At 34.6% G+C, this 18574-nt stretch overlaps 3 protein-coding genes across 5 annotated transcripts; 1 reads left to right on the top strand and 2 right to left on the bottom strand.

Moving 5' to 3' along the window:
* Positions 1-163: 163 nt before the first annotated feature.
* On the bottom strand, positions 164-5306 carry LOC114734648 (constitutive photomorphogenesis protein 10). Of its 3 annotated transcripts, XM_028922285.1 has the most exons (7): positions 4939-5306; positions 4700-4875; positions 4378-4443; positions 2580-2857; positions 1984-2057; positions 853-1000; positions 164-582 (listed from the first exon to the last, which is right to left on the bottom strand). In XM_028922285.1, exons 4-7 carry the CDS (start codon positions 2782-2784, stop codon positions 485-487), a joined length of 525 nt encoding a protein of 174 aa, XP_028778118.1. In that variant the 5' UTR covers positions 2785-2857; positions 4378-4443; positions 4700-4875; positions 4939-5306; the 3' UTR covers positions 164-484. The 3 variants fall into 3 exon arrangements, with proteins under 3 accessions (XP_028778118.1, XP_028778117.1, XP_028778119.1); XM_028922284.1 differs by lacking the exon at positions 4700-4875; XM_028922286.1 differs by lacking the exon at positions 4700-4875 and having other exon boundaries at positions 2580-2819.
* Positions 5307-9020: 3714 nt separating this feature from the next.
* LOC114734614 (nifU-like protein 4, mitochondrial) lies at positions 9021-13318 on the top strand. The gene is made up of 6 exons (XM_028922238.1): positions 9021-9292; positions 9868-10029; positions 10978-11153; positions 11776-11879; positions 11998-12109; positions 12742-13318. The coding sequence occupies exons 1-6, from the start codon at positions 9067-9069 to the stop codon at positions 12808-12810; spliced, it is 849 nt and encodes a 282-aa protein (XP_028778071.1). The 5' UTR covers positions 9021-9066; the 3' UTR covers positions 12811-13318.
* A 996-nt stretch (positions 13319-14314) lies between these two features.
* On the bottom strand, positions 14315-16681 carry LOC114734624 (ABC transporter G family member 6-like). Its single transcript, XM_028922253.1, has one exon. The coding sequence runs from the start codon at positions 16649-16651 to the stop codon at positions 14441-14443; it is 2211 nt and encodes a 736-aa protein (XP_028778086.1). The 5' UTR covers positions 16652-16681; the 3' UTR covers positions 14315-14440.
* Positions 16682-18574: the final 1893 nt, after the last annotated feature.

Here is an 18574-nt window from a genome sequence, read left to right as displayed (position 1 = left end):
AGCCCCAGAGATTGTAGTCCGTATTGTTTTACGCTACGAGTCTTATGGCCCATTCAAAATCATCATCATTTCAACTTGCCCGCTGTTGATCTTCCCCATAAATCATACCGGCTCACATGTTGCGGTCATGACCATTTAGTGCACTACCTGTTTTTATATGTTCTTTCAAGGGGAAAAAGGCGTGTGAAGCAGTGAAAGTTTACAATCGAAGCAAGACATCACATTTTGACTAGAACTAGGTATTAAAATAGCGAAGCTGATAGATGTATTGACTGAAATAATACAATCATATGCAGACTAATAAAACCTGAAGCTGACTGAAACTTTCTACCCGACAATATGCACTGTTTGGTGTCATCGTCGCTTGTACCAAGTGCAATATTGTGCACTCAAGACACGACTTGTGACAAAGCTTGTGATAGCGACAGGTGATGATGTGATCACAGTTATTGCACACTAATGTATGTGATCACAGTCATAACATTCATTTTGCAAATCGAAGCGTCCACTCTACAGCAATATCATCATGCTTTGCTTTATCTCCCAAATACAGGTGGGCAACACCAGGGACAGCCGCATTATCTGCAATACCAATAACATCCTACTACTTCACTCCAAAGACAGACATAGATTCTCAGTATAAAAGTTATAATAGGCCTTGGCATCACCAATACTAACACATATCTAACTCTGGAAATCTACTTGACTCAGACTAAAGACTTGAAACAAAAAGCATCAATCCAGTTGAGTCGCAATACACAATGTGCAGCATTATATCAACTTCTATTTTTAGAAAATTAAGACGTCCCATTAATTTCTCAAATTGATTCAGAAAGAACCAGGATGACTTACAAGGGTCAGGATTTATCAAAATCGATCTAACAGCAAGTAGCACTTTAGTAATAGTTAGTGTAGGACTCCAACCATCCTTCAATATACCCAAACTAACTCGGCCAGTAGTCTCTATATTGCAATGGTAAATGCGAGTCTTGCATACGACCTGCAAGCCAAGATTGCTTGTTTGAGGAACAAAGCCAAACAAATAAACCAAACTTGAGAGACCACTAACAAGTTATCACTCAACATTCCAGACTTGAGAGACCACTAACAAGTTACCATTCAACATTCAGTAATCCAAACTCAACCAACTTACATTACAAAATAGAACCCCAAAAAAAAAAAAAAAAAAAAAAAAACCATAAGCCAGGCAGTAAAAGTTCCCCCGTATAGAGCCAAAAGGTAAAACTTATGTGCCCTCATTCATCTAGCTTCTCCCTTTGATTCACATTTGTTGCACAATTTGGCATATATTACACATGTTTGGATTGAGGACGGATGAGGAAAGAAGGGGACGGATTTTTTTATTTTCCTTACTTTTTCATTTTTCATTTTTCTTCTTGGTTTAAATTAGAATGAACAGTGTTTCCATTTTATCTCCTCAATCCAAGCATACTTTGAAAGAAGTAACTAAATCAATGATTAAATTTCTCTTCTCTTCCCTTGACCTCAATCTCCTCCATCTTATGGTAAGTTGAAAGTTTAGAAAGGCTAAGATAAATAAAATAATTCAGTAGCCTAAATTTTGAAATTATTACCTCAGCCAAAAAAATAAGTAAAAAAATTCTAAGAAAAATAAAACGACACAAGAGAAATAGATTGACATGTTCAATGCAATCTGAAACAGTTATAAAAACACAATATATTCCCTTTCTCTAGTCATGACTCATGAAGTACTCTTCTTTTATCTCTAACCTCACCCGGCCAAATGATAAGATTACTCCAATTTTGCAAAAAGCAATTATAACTAAACCGAACTACTTGACAAAGAACAATGTTGCTTAATATACCTGTGGAGGCTTAAAAGGATATTCACTTGGAAATATTATGTCAAGGAAAAATATGCCACCCTATTACTCCAATTTTGCAAAAAGCAATTATAACTAAATAGAACTACTTGACAAAGAACAATGTTGCTTAATATACCTGCGGAGGCTTAAAGGGATATTCACTTGGAAATATTATGTCAAGGAAAAATATGCCACCCTCATAAGGTGTCCCTACACGGAACAAAAGGAAAGTTTATCAAGATTGCCTTCTCATGCCAATGCAACATGTAGATAACCTATGTTCACATATCACTAAAACGCTTTGAATTTCATTAAAAAGAATGCAGGCCTTGTTGGTAGACCAAACTTCGCTCAACATGTTAAAATTTCGATCTGGCAGGCATAAGCAACCCTGATCACATGTTTGGCATATAGTTTCATAACAAACCAAAAGATAACTTTCTCTTGGGATATTGTCACAATTTATTTAGAAGTCGACCTTTTAATTTCTCAATTTATTTGGATATTAAATTCCCTACCTTCCAGTAAACTTGATTAACTTGAATCATTATAATATTTAGCAACGATCTAGTGGAAGTAGCCATCACAATCTGACACATATTCTATTGGAACCAACATCCACAACCCTATGTTCATATTTCAAGAGAGCTATGAAAAAGGCAAAAAAGAAGACTGCTAACAAAGAACATTAAACACATATTCAATCTAAAGATAAGGAGCAAATGTTAAGACCTTCAGGGCCAATTATAGTTGCGACCCAGTGGTAGAGATTGTCACCCTTTGGTCCAGCAGAACAATCAGGAGGGGGATCATTGTTGAGCTCTACCATTTCTCTCTGAATCCTCTTTCCCGATGCCGAGAAAGAAGTTGCGGGTGCCCATGAGGACGATGAAGATGTTGAAGAAGATCTTCCTCCTCCCCCACCTGACATCATCATCTCTATACTGACCAATTTCCACCACCAATTCACAACTATGCAGAATCATTCACAAAGTGAGAGATAGCGTTCACTGCTCAAAGAAAAATGAAGCCACAAAATGCGTGTCCCAAATTAGTTGCAGGTGAAGCATAACCGGAACAGAACATTGCAGAGTTCTATCACAACATTCGTCTGTTGTTCTTCGATCTCTCTTATTGTTTTGGTACTGAGAATTTCTTCAATTTCAGAAATCTTCTTTTCTCATAAATTGCATGCCAATTGTTGTAGAACTTCAATGATGCCATTTTTTTCTTTTTATATATTCAATATGCATATAAACAAAAGATTTGGGATTAAATGTTCTAAACTTCAGCCAACGATTAAAAGTTCACTATGACAACCATTTGGCAGCAACTTTTGCTGCCCTTGAAAACCTTCACTGAAAGTCACTAATTTAAAAAATTTCATAACTCTTGCCATTATCTCAAGTGAGATGAATTAAGTGCTTCAACAAATGCAGAACATAATTTAACTCTATCTTCACCCTAGCTCATAAACCTTAGATTAGAAGTGTCCCCACCAACTCACAAGGGCAATTAATTCTTTTTTTTTTCTTTTTTTCTTTTTCTTCCTCCTTGTTTAACTCTGGACCCTAATTTGAGAATGTGCGCTTGGTGCGTGAGTTAACTATCTTATTTACATGCAATTTAGATTATCCACTTAGGACTGTTAATATTTAAAATTTTAATGTCAACACTTTTTGTTAAGAAAATAGGATTAAAGAAATAAAAAATACTTTATAAAATTAAATCACATTTTTATTATGATATTATTTAAGATTACAACTTTCTTGCTTCAATCAAAACAAAAGAAGATAAAAATTTACATTAAATTCTATCTCACTTGAATTACTATGTAACTTTCATCTTAACCAATCATATTTAATTAGAACAGTATATATTTTATTATTTCAAAATCATATTTTAAATTTTCGTCTTAAATAAATGAGAACATAAATAAAATCAATTTCCTGTTTAAAAATTATTTTAAAAAAATTACTATCTCATACCATGAATGTATCTCTTATCTAAGATATCTTTTATCTTGTAAATATTTAAAAAGTGGTTAAAAGTAATTTAGTATTTTAAATTTGCCTCAAATTACAATTATTTCTAAACAATTGCACCTTCTAGCCTAAATTCATTTATCCTTAATCTCTTCTCTAATTCCTATCATCGATTATAATGTGGATGTTTATGATGGAAAAGCACGCTAGAGTGAGAGAGCAAAGGGAGAATGGAAGGAGAGGGAGAGAGCAAAGGGAGAATAAATACTGTAATAAATAACAAACAAATTGAAATAAAAAGATAAGCAATTAGCTCCGCTCCTCTCTCCCCTCTGACCCTTCCCCTCACATCCCTTGGTTCCCTTAGAGCAAACAAAACCCATAACCCCCTTTCCCCTCTCCTTAACTCTTTTTTAAGAAACGTATACAATTGTGTTGTAGGGAAGAATTATGTAAAAGCCAAATCAAAGTCAAGTAAGATTTATTGATTTTAATTGAAAACCGGTAATAATTTTTTTAAAAATCTGCATGAGAGTAGAATGTACCTAATTTAATCAAAGAAATCACAGTAGAAATCCCACCATCTGCTCCTCATGGCGTTCTGGATGTCCCTGATTCATATTGGAAATATAGCAAGAAACAGAAGCAAAAGCGGATAAGCATTCTAACATAGCAGTAATAAGAATAAAAAACAAACCGTAAACTACGAATGAAATCAGATTTGTTCAAATAAATAAGGAAATGATCAAACAACGTGGAGTCAACCAAATCCAAAAAAAAAAAAAAATTTGGGAAGGACCGGGTTCATTTAAAAGACCTAACCCTAACCCTAACCCTAACAAAATTAAAAGAAACAATGGGAAGTACCGGAATCAACCAAATCAAACACACGACACCTTCATCAAATAACCGATCGGAGTCACAGGACTTGGAGCAAACAGCAATTTCATGAATAGAGATACACTCAAACAAATCCAGCCCCTCACTCACAGAGTCGCAGAAGGACGAAGAACATAAGCCCCTCACTCAGCATCACAGCAGATCTAAAAGAATGATTCAAGCTTCTTAACCCAAACACACAAGGATTTGGTAGAGAGGAAGAGTACCACACAATCAACACATCTGAGGAGAAGGAAAAGAGGAACAATGGCACCAACTGCAACGGAAAAGAGGCACGGCAGCGACGGAAAAGAGGCAAAACGGCGCCTTTTCGAGCTTCAAGTACGAACAACGGTGACGACGATGATGAACGAAAGAAGAGGAAAAAGCTCCAGACAAGATTTGAAGAGTGGAGAGTGAGATGGGCAGAGTCGCAGAGAGTGTGGCTAGCTTGGAGCAGATCCCCTCAGAGGCTCAGAATTCCATTCTCAGTATCAGTAGCTGATCTGAGCCAGTGTGATTAATCGTATCTGTTCATTGATCTGTTCATTTCAATACTTTCAAAACCCCTTCAGGACCTCTCAAATCCTTCGATTTTCTACGACTTGGGGCATAGCTTGGTAGGAAATATTCTGAGACGCAAGATATGAATTAAAAAAAAAACTCATTTTTCATAAAAAATATTCATTATAGAAATTTTTAAAAGAAAAAATTGCAAAAAATACCTTTAAAATTTTAAAAATTTTAATCAGAAATAATTATAAAAATTTGTTGTCATTTACTTGTCGAATATTACTAATTGCTAATACAATTTAGTAAATAAGATTGATTTGAAATATTAAAATTTAAATATATTTTTTTGGGATTTTTCTTTTTTAAGATGTAAATTTATCCCATTTAAAATAGATATTTTTCCTTATGAAGTTCATGGAAGATGTTATATTGCTTTTGTTTAACATTGTAAAAGATTTATATGTTGTATTTACATAATTACTAGTATCTCCATTTCTTAATATAAAACCTAGTTAATTGATTAATTAGAAGGTATTAAGAAGATTAAACAAATTATTATATTTATTGTTTTTTTAAACTAATTAAAAAAATCATGGCTAAACTTAAATAGAAATAATCAACAAAAAATATTGACTTCTAATAGCAAAAAACAAAATCTGTGCCGCCTGGAACTTTTTTTATTACAAAATATCTTTGTTATTGCAACCGAATATACACAGAAGCTAAAACCAATTTACATTTAGAAGCTAAAACCAATTTACAGGCAAAAGCAACAAAAATGAAGAACAACCATAACGTTGACAACAAAGAAGTCATGATGTATTCTAACAAAACATTTTTATTTTTTATAATCAATAGTATTATACTTCCATTTTTTAATATAAAATTTAGTTGACTAATTTTTAAAAAAATTAAAAGACTAAAAAATATTTAATTATAACATATGCTATATTATCTTTCTAAAATATATATATCGTTATATATCAATTTGTAAGCTAAACAAATTATTTTGAAGAAAAACAATAAATATCATATTTTAAAATAATTTATTTAATTTATTTAATATTTTCAAATCAGTCAATTGAGTTTTATATATACTTGAGAACCGAAAATAGTAGTAATTATATAAATATAATAGTTATATCTTTTATAACGTTAAACAAGTACAATGTTATATCTTCTATGAACTACTATCTTCGGTCCTAATTATAAGACACTGCTTGTAATCTATAAATGAAATCTTATAATTAAGACTAGAGGTAGTACATATATAAGGAAAAAACATCCATTTTAAATGGGAGAAATTTACATCTAAAAAATTCATTTAACAGAGATTTTTGTGATTTTAGCTGTGAAAAAAATCTAAAAGATAATAATATTTTATGAAAAAATGAGTTTTTTTTTTAATCATATCTTGCCTCTCAGAATATTTTCCACCAGACTGTGTCAAAAAGTTGCAGAAGATCGAAACATTTGAGGGGTCCTGAAGGTGTTTTTAGAATATTGAAATGGATGGCTACGATTTAATCACATTAACGATCCAGACCAGCTATCTCTGTAGAGTAGTGAGGGAAGCATTGGTTGTTATGAGCTCAACGTTTCAATCATCATTCTCTTCTTCTCAGATTTTGACTTTCTTAGCGGATCGACAATCATCTAGATGCGGCGGGGAGCTTTCCTTCTCTCAGTGAGCACAAGAATCAAGATTTTCTCCATGCGGAGTTTGTCCTAAAAATAATTTAAAAAATGTTTTTAAAAAATATTTTTTTAAAATTAAAATAAACTTCTTTACATATTTACTTCGTATATTATAAAAATATTTTAAAATTATAGTTTTATTTCTACTCAAATACCTTTCTAATTTGAACAAAAAAGGGTAATCAAAGCAGAGGATGTGAGAACAAGGTGAGAGAAAACAAACAGAAAAGAGAGAGGCCATGCCATCGTTGCTGGCGAAACTCAAAAGCTTCAGCAAAGTTGTGCGATTGCTCGCATTGTAGAGTCACAAAGTTTCTTCTGTGTCTCTTGATTTTGAGGGAAACCACACAAGGCTTAAGGCTACGTATAAATATAATTGATGTTTTTGAGGAATTCAAGTTTTCACATTGTGAGGGATGATATTTATAGAACTACAAGGGCTACGGTATTGATTTGGAAAATTTTCACTAAAATATTTTTTGAACTTCAAAAACCAAAAAAGGTAAACCCATTTTCAAAATCCCTAATCGATACTTAGAATTAAAATATTTTTTTATGAATTAACTAAAATAATATTTTAAAATGTTGGTGATATTACAATGTTACTTCTTATTTGGGGAAAAAAAAAAAAAAGAAGCTACCATCGCTAGAGCTTTTATGGCCACCTATTGTTGATATCGATATTTTAGGGGCTTGGCGATGGTCGGGGCAAATAGTCAGTGCTAGAGTCTCAGGTGCTGTTCAGGATTGTACAAAAGTGTTTTTTAAAAACAATTTTTTGTAAAACGATACAAACTCTTCTACATATTTATTTTGTATATTGTAAAAATATTTTTAAAATCATGGTTTGGTTTCCATCTAAATACTCTGGCTAGTCATTGGTGCAATCTGTAGTAACGAAGCTTGATTATTGTTTTAAAAAATAAGGATTAATATTGTAAAATTACTAACATTTCAAAATCTCCTCAGTATTAATTTAGCATTTTGAAAATTAGTGTCATCTTTTTGTATTTTTAAAATTTAGAAAAATATTTTAATTTATAATGCTACTAGTGTATTCAAAATTTATAAGTGGATTTATTTTTCACTGTTTTTTTTGTCTTGACTCATGTTGATTATACCCTTTAGAGGGGAAAAAAAAAAGTGTTTGATATCATTTGAGTTGCAAGGACTTTACTATTCTTATTGAGTGTAAATTAAGGAACTGTGATAAATTATAAGTCTTCCTCTCAATTTATAAATTTTTCTCATATATACACTAGTTAGTCGCCTCATCACTACTTAAATTGAGTTTATTAAAATAATATTTTAGTCTTGTATATGCATAAAAAAATAAGATAATTTCTTTATATTTATATAGCTAAAGTATACTTTTAATCCTTTGACTTTATATAATATTTTAATTTGGTCCCTTAACTTTTAAAAGTATATTTTTAATCTTTTTATTCTAAAAGCATTAATAAAAAATGGTGATATTAAAATTTTAATTGTTGATAAAATATTCTTAAATAATCATCCAATACTTTATATAAAATCTATTTAACTAATTTGATTAAATTAAGAAAGTTAGATAAGTTAATTATAAAAAATATGACATGTTTATCCTAAAACACCAAAATTATCTTCCTTAATACCCTCTTTCCATTTTCTACTTGATTATGGTTGAGGGAGTATCCATAAGGATAATTTAAGAAAAATTGATAAATATGAAAAATATATCTTATATTTAGGACCAAAATCAACTTAATAATTAGGTTCTATATTAAGTTTAATTTTAAGAAAAATTTATCACTAATTTTGAACTTAATTGCAGCGTATTTAATTTTTTGAGAAAATTGCAAAAAAAGATCTTGGAATTGCAAAAACGCAGATAGGGACTCTTGACAACTTTACTTTGGGTTTTGACAATAATAATATGTCATGAAGTTGTCAAAACCCAAAGTGAAGTTATCAAGGATCCCTATCTGTGTTTTTACAATTCTAAGGGATTTTTTTGTAATTTCCCCTAATTTTTTTGGTAAGAATATTCCAAGTTTCCATTTGTACAAAATGACATTATAATGCAATCGAACCGCGTGGTAAACATTTGAGAATCGAGAACACTTTCTGACCGAAACGGGGCTTGCGATTACAGAGAACCAGGGATGAGGGGTTTTGGGCGATTAGCCGGACGAGTTCTTCAGGTTCATACATCGAAAGCAGCTGCGAATGAACATGGCCTCATATTCATATCTCGCCGTCCCATTCGATTTGCCTCATCAGCGACATCGTTTCGAGGGAGCCGAAATGCTTCATCTACCTATGGATTTTCATCGTTGCAATCTTCCTCTGTAGATTCTCTATATAGGAAGAAATGGACACCTTTTGGTGGTACGTTTTTGTCTTCTGATAGATGCTCTTTGAGATCATAAATGCACTCTGCCGTGTTGGCGGCAAAAGTAACTCTTCAGGAGTATGTAGAAATAAACCAGATTGTAGGACTTTCTGTTTATCATGTTTTATTGTTGGCAAAAGGGGTCCCCAAAATGGGAAAAAAAAAATTGAGACTCTCTGGTGTCTGGGGCTTCAAGCTATGATAAAAACAAGCTTTATTGCGTCATTTGAGTTTCGTCTATGCATTTTCTTTGCTGCTGAGGAGAAAATAGGGTTCGATGGAAATTGCTGCAGCGAAAGCAGATATGATTTTTTATAATAGTGATATTTTTATTGAATCTGAATGACGTTTATGCTCCTTACTGCTCTAATTTAGTTGAAACCCCGTCTTAGTCGTGAACTAGGATATTCAATTTATGGTCAGTTATTGATTTCTAGGGTCATGATTTACTTTGAGACAACACAAAAGGCTAATCTTGTTGGTTTTTACTTATAGGCGGTATATGAAGTTTTTTGAGATTTGGCTGTGGTAGCTGAGCACTAAAAATGATTGTTCCTTCTTATTTGGACAGGTCAAAGGAGGACCATGTTTATCCAAACACAGTCCACTCCCAATCCTTCATCACTAATGTTTTACCCTGGGAAGCCTGTTATGGAAGTTGGAAGTGCAGACTTTCCAAATGCTCGTTCTGCTATGAATTCTCCATTAGCAAAAGCACTTTTTGGAATAGATGGTATGATTATCTTATGTTATCTTTGGCTTCTTACTTCTTAGAGGAACCTTTTTTTTTTGCCTCATCTGCAAAAACATCGCATTTTCTAAACAGTCTGTCACTTGTATCATCATTATTTTATTTGCTTTAAATTTATCGCCACTAAAAGTGGATCAACATGTTCCAAATGAAATCAATTTTGACACAAAAAGTTGGTATATAAGTAACTTAATGAAAGAGAGACAAGGGATGGAAGGAGAATAGAGGAGATAGAAGCAGGGAATAAAACTAGAAGCAAGATAGTACAGATTACATGGTAGCTTTTATTTTGTGCGGACTCCAATTAAAATCTCTATTTTGTTATATTAAATTGCAAAATTTTAAATTAATTAAATAGACTAAGACCTTTGTTTCTATAAGGCTATAACTAAGATAGTTGCTAATCCATGAACTAGAATATTTATGTTTCTCTCTCAAATCAAAAAATGCTTCCCTGGACCTTAGTGGACTTCAGCGTAAATTTTGAAGTGCCGAACTGCCAGTGAGAGGGCTCTTGTGCCGGAACTTGTAATGTGGTTACATTGCTTTGAGGAAACATTACCAATTAAGATAAAGATAATTGATAACAACCTTTTAATCAAAAATTAAAATTTAATATGGAATGCCATGATCTGTTATTAAGGAAGGATACTTAGGATCTGTCAACCACATGTTTGTCTTCCCAGAGTTTCTGTTATCTGAATGACCATGGTTATAATTCATGGGGTCGTATGTCCTTGCAGTTTTTCTTCACAACTTCCTTGGTGGTTAAATAGCTTCCTTCCCTCTGCTTTTTCTCTGTGGCTTCCGAGAAAAGATTTCATTGAAAGAAATTTCTTTATCTTAGTCAGCATTTCCTTGTCTAACGCCGTGGACACCTCCAAATTATATAGGTTAAACCTAAAAGTATTCTTGTCCCTTGTAATGCAGGTATAACTCGGGTTTTCTTTGGATCAGACTTTGTCACTGTTACAAAATCAGATGATTTTTCTTGGGACATCCTGAAGCCTGAGATCTTTGCAGCAATTATGGACTTCTATTCTTCAGGGCAGCCACTGTTTTTAGACTCACAAGCTGCAGCGGCCAAGGATACAGCTATTCAAGAAGTAAATATTCTAATATTTGATTTTAGATGCTTTGAACTGATTCTTTGTTCCTTTTAGCTCTTTCTTTGCCTTTACATTTCAAGGCATGGAACATTGTCGAATCTGGATAGTACTCTGTTTTCTGGGATATATTGCATACTAATAAGCTTGGCTGACTACAGTAGTTATACACTTCATACTTATGAGAGGAAGACACTGTAATCAGGCTGTCATTTTCCTTTGCCCTCCCTTTCTCCCACCTCCACCCTGTCCTGCTACTCTTCCTTGGAGCAATTTAACCACATCTTATGAGTCATTGTAGCATCACAATAGAATCGATTTCTATAATTAAGACTAGCATGGAGATGTTAAGTTAGAATTGAATTGTTTTTTTTTTCCCAATACCTTTTTTTGTTTGTTAATATAAACTAGCACTAAAATTCATCATTGGTGCGTTATCCTTTTTCATAAATTTGCTTGTAGATGAGTCCCTCCCCACCCCAAAAGTCTTTCTCAGTGTCTAATAATTTATGAATGTGCTGTAACATTTCTAAGTTGCATGAAGAGTATTTGACAGACGGACAAATGTGCATTAACCACATGAGAGGCTCTTGACTGACCTGTATACATGGTTTCCGTGCAGGATGATTCTGAAATAGTTGCTATGATCAAGGAATTATTGGAAACTCGTATTCGACCAGCTGTGCAAGATGATGGTGGGGACATTGAGTATCGAGGTTTTGATGAGTAAGTTCTTCTTGCACCTTTTTATTGGTTTGAAAGAACTTTCATGAAAGCTTGAGGAACACATCTATATAGGTGATATTTTCTTACTTATGTTTAATCAATTTTCTCTTTTCTTCAGAGAAACTGGAATTGTGAAACTTAAAATGCAAGGAGCGTGCAGTGGCTGCCCAAGTTCATCTGTGACACTGAAATCTGGTATTGAGAACATGCTGATGCATTACGTACCAGAGGTAATAAGTTCTCTGATAACTTTTTATCATGAAATTCCTGCATTCATCAAAATGAATAACCAGCTTGGAGATCTCCCTTTGGCAGTCATACTGCATTGGGAAGGCGAATTGTCTTTTATAACCATATTCTTGTGTAAATTTTGAGTGCATGTCCATAGAAACATGAATGCTTGTGGATGTTTTGGAGATGTTGCAGAATTGTGGCTTTGCAGTGTGAATGGGGGAAAACACAGCCGGGCAAACCACCTTCCTCTATTAGGGGCTTGTTTAGAATTGAGTTGGGTGAGGAGAAACCAATGAAACAAGCCCCATTGTTAGATTTTTATGAACTACTCAACTTGGAGCTTACGAAATTATTGAAAATGGAGTCTGCTAATCGATATATTTTCTTAACCCATACTCTTACACTTGTACAATTTTATAAATCTCAATTTTGACAACCATGCGATGAACAATTGACATAGTAAGTTTTGCGGAGTTTACATCATTGAATAACTTATATGGGAGCTCCTAGATTATCCAAGTTTTGGAAGTTATTTCAATCTGTTTATCTCTGGAGTTCAATTTTCTAACTGGTTATTTGATCTAGAAATTGGTGATTTACCTTTAGACCGCCAATGGTTCAATTACAGGTTAAAGGTGTGGAGCAAGAACTTGATGCTGAATCTGAGGAAGCGGCATTAAGTGGGCTGATGGAGTAGGTTGACTCGTTAGTTTAAGATGAACAAGTTCACTGGCCAGACTAGAAGTCCACATTCAATACTCCTTTTCAGTGCCAAGCAACAGTATCTTCATCATCTGGTTTGGTTGTGAAAAGGCGCAAGGCGGTTCTCAAGTATGGCAGCAGATCATGTGTCTAATTTCATTTGAGTCCTACACCACATGGTTTTTTTCCCTCCTCTGTAGCGTATAATCTCATAGATTAGATACTTCAAAAGCAGTTTTGGGTGCACCCACAGTACATGAAAGAAATAAAGGTGTATTCCAATGGCATGCCATTTACTCATTTGGATCTCACGTGACATGTATATTTAAGTCAGAAATTTATAATAGCACAATGACATGGAAGAGGAATTCAGTGCTTACAACTCTGCTGACTGTTTCTGTCCTCAGTTGTGGTATTAGTCTGTTGAGCATGTTGGTTGTAGTTAGTGTGGTAAGACTTTTACTGTTTGAATTGATCAGTGTTTGGAATAGCTTGGGCTGGAAGTTAAATGCTGTAGCACAGATCAACGTAGAGGGCAAGAATAGTGAAACAGCTATGTCACAGACGAAAACCCTGAAATATTGTTTAAACAGTGGAAATTTGAGTAACCCAACCTTTGACATCAATGGAAGCGTGTTTTGGTTGATTTCTCCAAAACACTGTTACCACCTGTGAGGTTCATGCAACTCTCCAGTGTCCAGTCATTGTTAGGTCATTCTGAACACGGACTTCTTAAGGTGAGATTCCTGAAGTCTTTAAACTTCGTTACATTTTTTGTTTTATGAAAAATATCTCGTGAAGTTTCTGGTTTTCAATGAGGCTTAATTTATGGTCCTGTTAGAATTAGAATTTGCTTTGATTCTAAATGTAAAATGTTAATTCATTTTGTTTTCTAAATTTATATTTCTTTTCATAAACTCTCACTATATTAATTGTATATATTAAAACATTTCCAAAACAAAAAATAATAATTTCCTTCAAGGAATGAAACACATTTTTCACAAGTAATTAATTTAACTGATGCTTTTAATCCCTGCCAACTAATTATTTAATTTCTATATTGAGGATATAGAATCTATATACAGATTGTTCTTTTGTGGTTTTAAGAGTTAACCACGTATGCACTCAATTGTCTAATCAGCTTCGGTGAACAACGTATCATCTTTATCCCACAGAAAGTTGACATCAATTAATGGAATGGCTCAAAAATCAAAATTCTTTATAATGAAGTCATTAGCAATGCAAATAGCATAGTCAAATAATATTTTGCACTTAAACTTCATTTTAAACATAGTCAACCTTTTCCTTTGAAAACATAGTTAGGTAATCTGCCTTAGTAAAAACGACGTATGCTCCGTTTGTAATATTAGATTGTTATCAGCGCCGCCTCTTCTAAAACCAGAAGCACAAGATGATTTTTGAATCATTAATTTTTTATTAATTGAAGTTAAAAAAAAACATGAACGCCAAAGCAATAAATAATTGTTCATGTAATTAATCAAATGCTTGGTTTGGTACCATATATCACAAACACTTATTACAAGACCAGTTACAAACGTAATAAAAGAAAACAAAAGAATATGAAAGCCCTTGATTTTAACAAAACCAAGTCGTTATTATCATCATCACCTCCTCTTGTTCTTACTTCCCAACAACAAAGAGAAGTAAAAGAGAATCCTAAACAAGAATCCCCAACCCACTGTAACCCACAAGCAATTCCACTTGCTCAACTGTGTAATCCCATTCTGCTGCAATATATCAGAACCTGTCGTCAAACACGTTGAACTGGTTATGTTCGTCCCCAAAGTGCTGCTCAAACTCTCCAATAACTTCAATTTCGTTGATCCTGGCACAACCCCAAGCGGCGTATTATCAAAAATTTGAACCCCTCTTACGAAACACTTCACTGGATCATCAAACTCGTTCTGTAGAACAGCTTCATATGGGTACTTCACAAGAGACAAGTAATGAAACCAAATCCAGTAACTTGGGATTCTGTCTCTGTTGATGAAGAATCCACTGAACAGTAAGAAATATGCTAAGATAGCTACCACTATTGTGTATCCCAGCATCACGTGAGGTACTACGCCGGAGAGGAAGGTGACGAAGGAGTTTCCGGCCCAGAACGAAGCGAAGATGACGAGGAAGTAGAAGAAGAACCCTTGTAATCCTCCGTCGAGCCCCACCGCCCAAAACGTCGTCGCTGCAAAAGCCAGTGAGAGTATAAGCAATGCAGGTAGCGAAACCAGGGCGTGGGATATGAGATAGGATGATCGCCGGTAAGCGTTGTGAGCAGTTTCTCTCATGAAAATGTATCGTTCTTGGAGGAACACCGGAAGTGCGTCGGCGGTGGTGTAGAAAGTGGTGGACATGGCGAAAGCGAAGAAGCCGAGTCTTTCTTGGACGCCTTTTGGAGAGTTATCTAATTGCCAAAACATGGTGGCGAGAATAAACCCAGTTACTAAAATGGCAGCCAATCGAATCCCAAACAGTTCAGGCATTCTACGTGAATTGGTGAATGATCTTTTCGAAAGTTTCACCATTTCAACCCAGAATGGATTCGCGAACGTTGGAACCATCGAAGTTGGGCTTACGTTGTTGGTGTTTGTCGCACCTGAAACCAGTTTTCCTCTGGAGATGCTCGCACTAATGGCTTCTTTCAGAGACAAATCGTTCTGATTAATCTTCTCGTTTCTGATTCCTGGATGATTCATGATGCTTTGCCACGACTTGTTGAACTCGACCAAGCTCTTTGTTCCCCCAGGTGAGGATTCGAGCTCGCGAATCAGGTCCAGAGCGAACTCGGTTCGGTTCTCGTTTTCTGGTATTGGGTGTCCGAATTCAGAGAAGAAGATCGGAAGTTGCATGGGTGAGCCACTGAACACTGTTTGGCCGCGAGACAAGAAGATCATTCTGTCGAGGAGTCCGAGGAGTCGGGAGCTAGGTTGGTGCACGGACATGATCACGATGCTTCCGGTGTGTGCGATTCTCTGCAAAACCTTCACCACCATGTATGCGCTTGTGGAATCGAGCCCTGAGGTTGGTTCGTCGAGGAACAAGATGATGGGGTCGTGGATTATGTCAATGCCTATGGAGACACGGCGACGTTCGCCGCCGGAAACCCCTCGGTGGCCTTCGTCGCCAATGACGGTTTTGGCGGCATTCCTGAGACCGAGCTGGTCGATGAGAGCTTGTACTCGCATCTTCTTCTTGGACCTTGAGAGCGTGCGAGGCAATCGGAAATCGGCGGCGAACATCAGAGTCTCTTCCACCGTGAGCATCGGAAAGAGAAGATCGTCTTGCATTACATATGCCGATATCACTTTCAGAAGCCGCGATTCTAAGGCCTCGCCGTTCAACGTCACTTTTCCTTTCAAGCTTCCCTTGGCAATTCGATTAGCCAAGGCGTCGATCAGAGTTGATTTCCCTGACCCGCTAGCCCCCATAACGGCGAGGATCTCTCCGTCGCGTGCCTCTCCGGAGATATCATTCAGCAGAGTCTTAGTTCCATCATCCGCCGCGGCCGCTCCCTTCAACTTCGGATAAAGCATTGAGAAGCTCATTTTCCGGCGAACCTTCACACTGTACATGAGGTTGCTAAACTCGAGCACAAAAGGCACAGAGCGCTGCTCAAGTCCGACGTCAGTCATATCAAGTGCACGGTGCTCCGGCGTGTCGCCCCCATCACCTGATTCTTCCTTCCGAACGTCCCCGTAATAATTCAAAAACTGTCCAAGGGTCGGCGGGGCGGAGCGTGGTGAATCCTCAGGCTCAACAACACGAAAACACGACACCATATTTCTCCTCCCATGATTTTCCCCTCCACAAGACAACATGCTTGAATGGAAAAGCTGCAGCCTCAAGAACTTCAACCTTGATAATAAATTTGAAGAACATGCAGATGAGAGAGATACGTGACTTAACAGCCTGAGAAAGTTGTTGAAACTTGAAATGTGATTGTGGCTTTTTCTGAATATATATGAATGAAGAGAGAGAGAGAGAAGGGGGGGCGGGTTGGAAACTTGAAGGAATGAAGCAAGAATTAATGGAGGGCGCGAGAGATATTATTATACGTTAACTTGTGAAGGTGAGGGAGGTGTGAGAGAGGTGACCTACAATTCTTAATCTGAGTCTTTAATTTTTTTCTCGAAAGGAGGCTGCGGTGCACGTGGAAGTTAGGTATTGGATAGTGGTGACACGTGGCGTAATGGGTGTGTGTTGGCCCATTTGGGAAACTTTTGGGGTTTATGAGAATTAGGTTGAGGGTTGATCTACTTATTTTAAGGGTGTGCGGTTCATTTATAGGATTAAGGATGTTGCGTAATTGGCTTCTAGATGATCAATATTGCGGTAAAATTCAATTCTGTTTTTTTTTATTGGTATATTACAGTTGGCTCATCAAGGCTGTATCTTGTTGAATTGGTATTTTACAAAAAATTAAATTAAATTATCTTCAAAAAGTTAGTATAATTTTTTTGTTTAAAAAGAATAAAGGATCTTAAAAATTTTGAATATTTACTTTTAAAAAAATGACTGCAAGTCTCGTAAAACATTATATTAATTTTTAGTTGGAAATAATTATGATTTTTGAGATATAGGAGCTAATTAAGGATTAAGCTTTAATTATAAATGTAAAACTCCTAATTCTCTTTATCTCAGATATTTGTTATTTTTTTTCAAATCATCTCTATTGATTAGGCATACCAATTGGTGTAATTGGGTTGTTTTTAGGGTTAGGAAAACTAACTTACATTTTTTTACAAATAATTAATTTAAATAATCGTCTTAATTTATATAAATTGGTTATCTAATTCTTATTTTTAAGTTTTGGACTAGAGTATTAATTTAAATTTAATTTGTAAAATTTAGGCCCTATGTAATTTTTTTTTCAATTAATGACTTAGTTTTTTTTTTTCCTCATACATCATGAAAGGTAATAATCACTTAGTTTTTAAGAGACGCGTATCTTTCCTTAATTGCATATTAAAAAAAAAAGGTACTCAAGTTATAATTAACATCCATTGTGAAAACAATACATGTATATGTGCTAAGGAAATTATCAAGTATGATTTTGTACTTTTTAGTATTTGTGTCTCAACAATTTTGGTTTGACTGGAATAGAATTTCTTAATGCATTCTCAACAATAATAGTACAATAAGGATATAAAAAGGGTAAGTTGGTGGTGGTTTTGCGAGTTTGGGAAAAAGGCAGTAACGTCCCAGTTTTTAAAAATACCAGTTTGCTTAGGCCCCCCCTGATATTTTACATATTTGTCATTTTCGTCCCCAAAAAATAGTTTCTTAATCATAAAGCAACTCCAAGGCCAGAGGAACTTTTTGTCCGTCAAAGACATGCGTGAATGTCAAATTTTATTTATAGTAAATTTTTGATACATTTCTTGGGTAAGTACATATTACGAAATTATGAAAAATAGTTGGGATTAATATAATTTTTTTAAGCTTGTTTTTATTTTAATTTTGGTTTTCTAAATTTTAAACTATAAGTTTTGGTTCCTATATTTTAGTAAAAATTTAGATTTTTTATTCTTTAAAAGATGAAAACTTATGATTTAAAATTTGAAAAACTAAAACTAAGATAAAAAAAACTTGAAAACTAAAAATTATATTAATACAAAATAATTGTATAAATTATATGAGTAATAGCTCTTTTTAGGTGTCTGACCAAAAATTAAAAAACATAGCTCTTTTTAGGTGAATTTGGCTAATATGTTAATCATGGGCACTTTGAGTCTTTGACT

The sequence above is a fragment of the Neltuma alba genome, unplaced genomic scaffold (assembly GCF_004799145.2).
Source record: "Neltuma alba isolate B1F8T4 unplaced genomic scaffold, ASM479914v2 tig00013120_pilon, whole genome shotgun sequence".
NCBI classification, from domain to species: domain Eukaryota; kingdom Viridiplantae; phylum Streptophyta; class Magnoliopsida; order Fabales; family Fabaceae; genus Neltuma; species Neltuma alba.
The sequence above is the reverse complement of the archived record's forward strand: the minus strand, read 5'-3'. Positions and strand labels throughout refer to the sequence as shown.

Excerpts from the sequence above, each read along its gene's own strand:
- LOC114734648 (XM_028922285.1), bottom strand. The coding sequence starts at position 2,784 with ATGATGATGTCAGGTGGGGGAGGAGGAAGATCTTCTTCAACATCTTCA. Across the intron at positions 2,058-2,579 it reads AACTATAATTGGCCCTGAAG|GGACACCTTATGAGGGTGGC; the intron begins GTCTTAACATTT and ends TGTTCCGTGTAG. Across the intron at positions 1,001-1,983 it reads ATCCCTTTAAGCCTCCGCAG|GTCGTATGCAAGACTCGCAT; the intron begins GTATATTAAGCA and ends CTTGGCTTGCAG.
- LOC114734614 (XM_028922238.1), top strand. The coding sequence starts at position 9,067 with ATGAGGGGTTTTGGGCGATTAGCCGGACGAGTTCTTCAGGTTCATACA. Across the intron at positions 11,154-11,775 it reads AGGATACAGCTATTCAAGAA|GATGATTCTGAAATAGTTGC; the intron begins GTAAATATTCTA and ends GTTTCCGTGCAG. Across the intron at positions 11,880-11,997 it reads GAGTATCGAGGTTTTGATGA|AGAAACTGGAATTGTGAAAC; the intron begins GTAAGTTCTTCT and ends TCTTTTCTTCAG.
- LOC114734624 (XM_028922253.1), bottom strand. The coding sequence starts at position 16,651 with ATGTTGTCTTGTGGAGGGGAAAATCATGGGAGGAGAAATATGGTGTCG.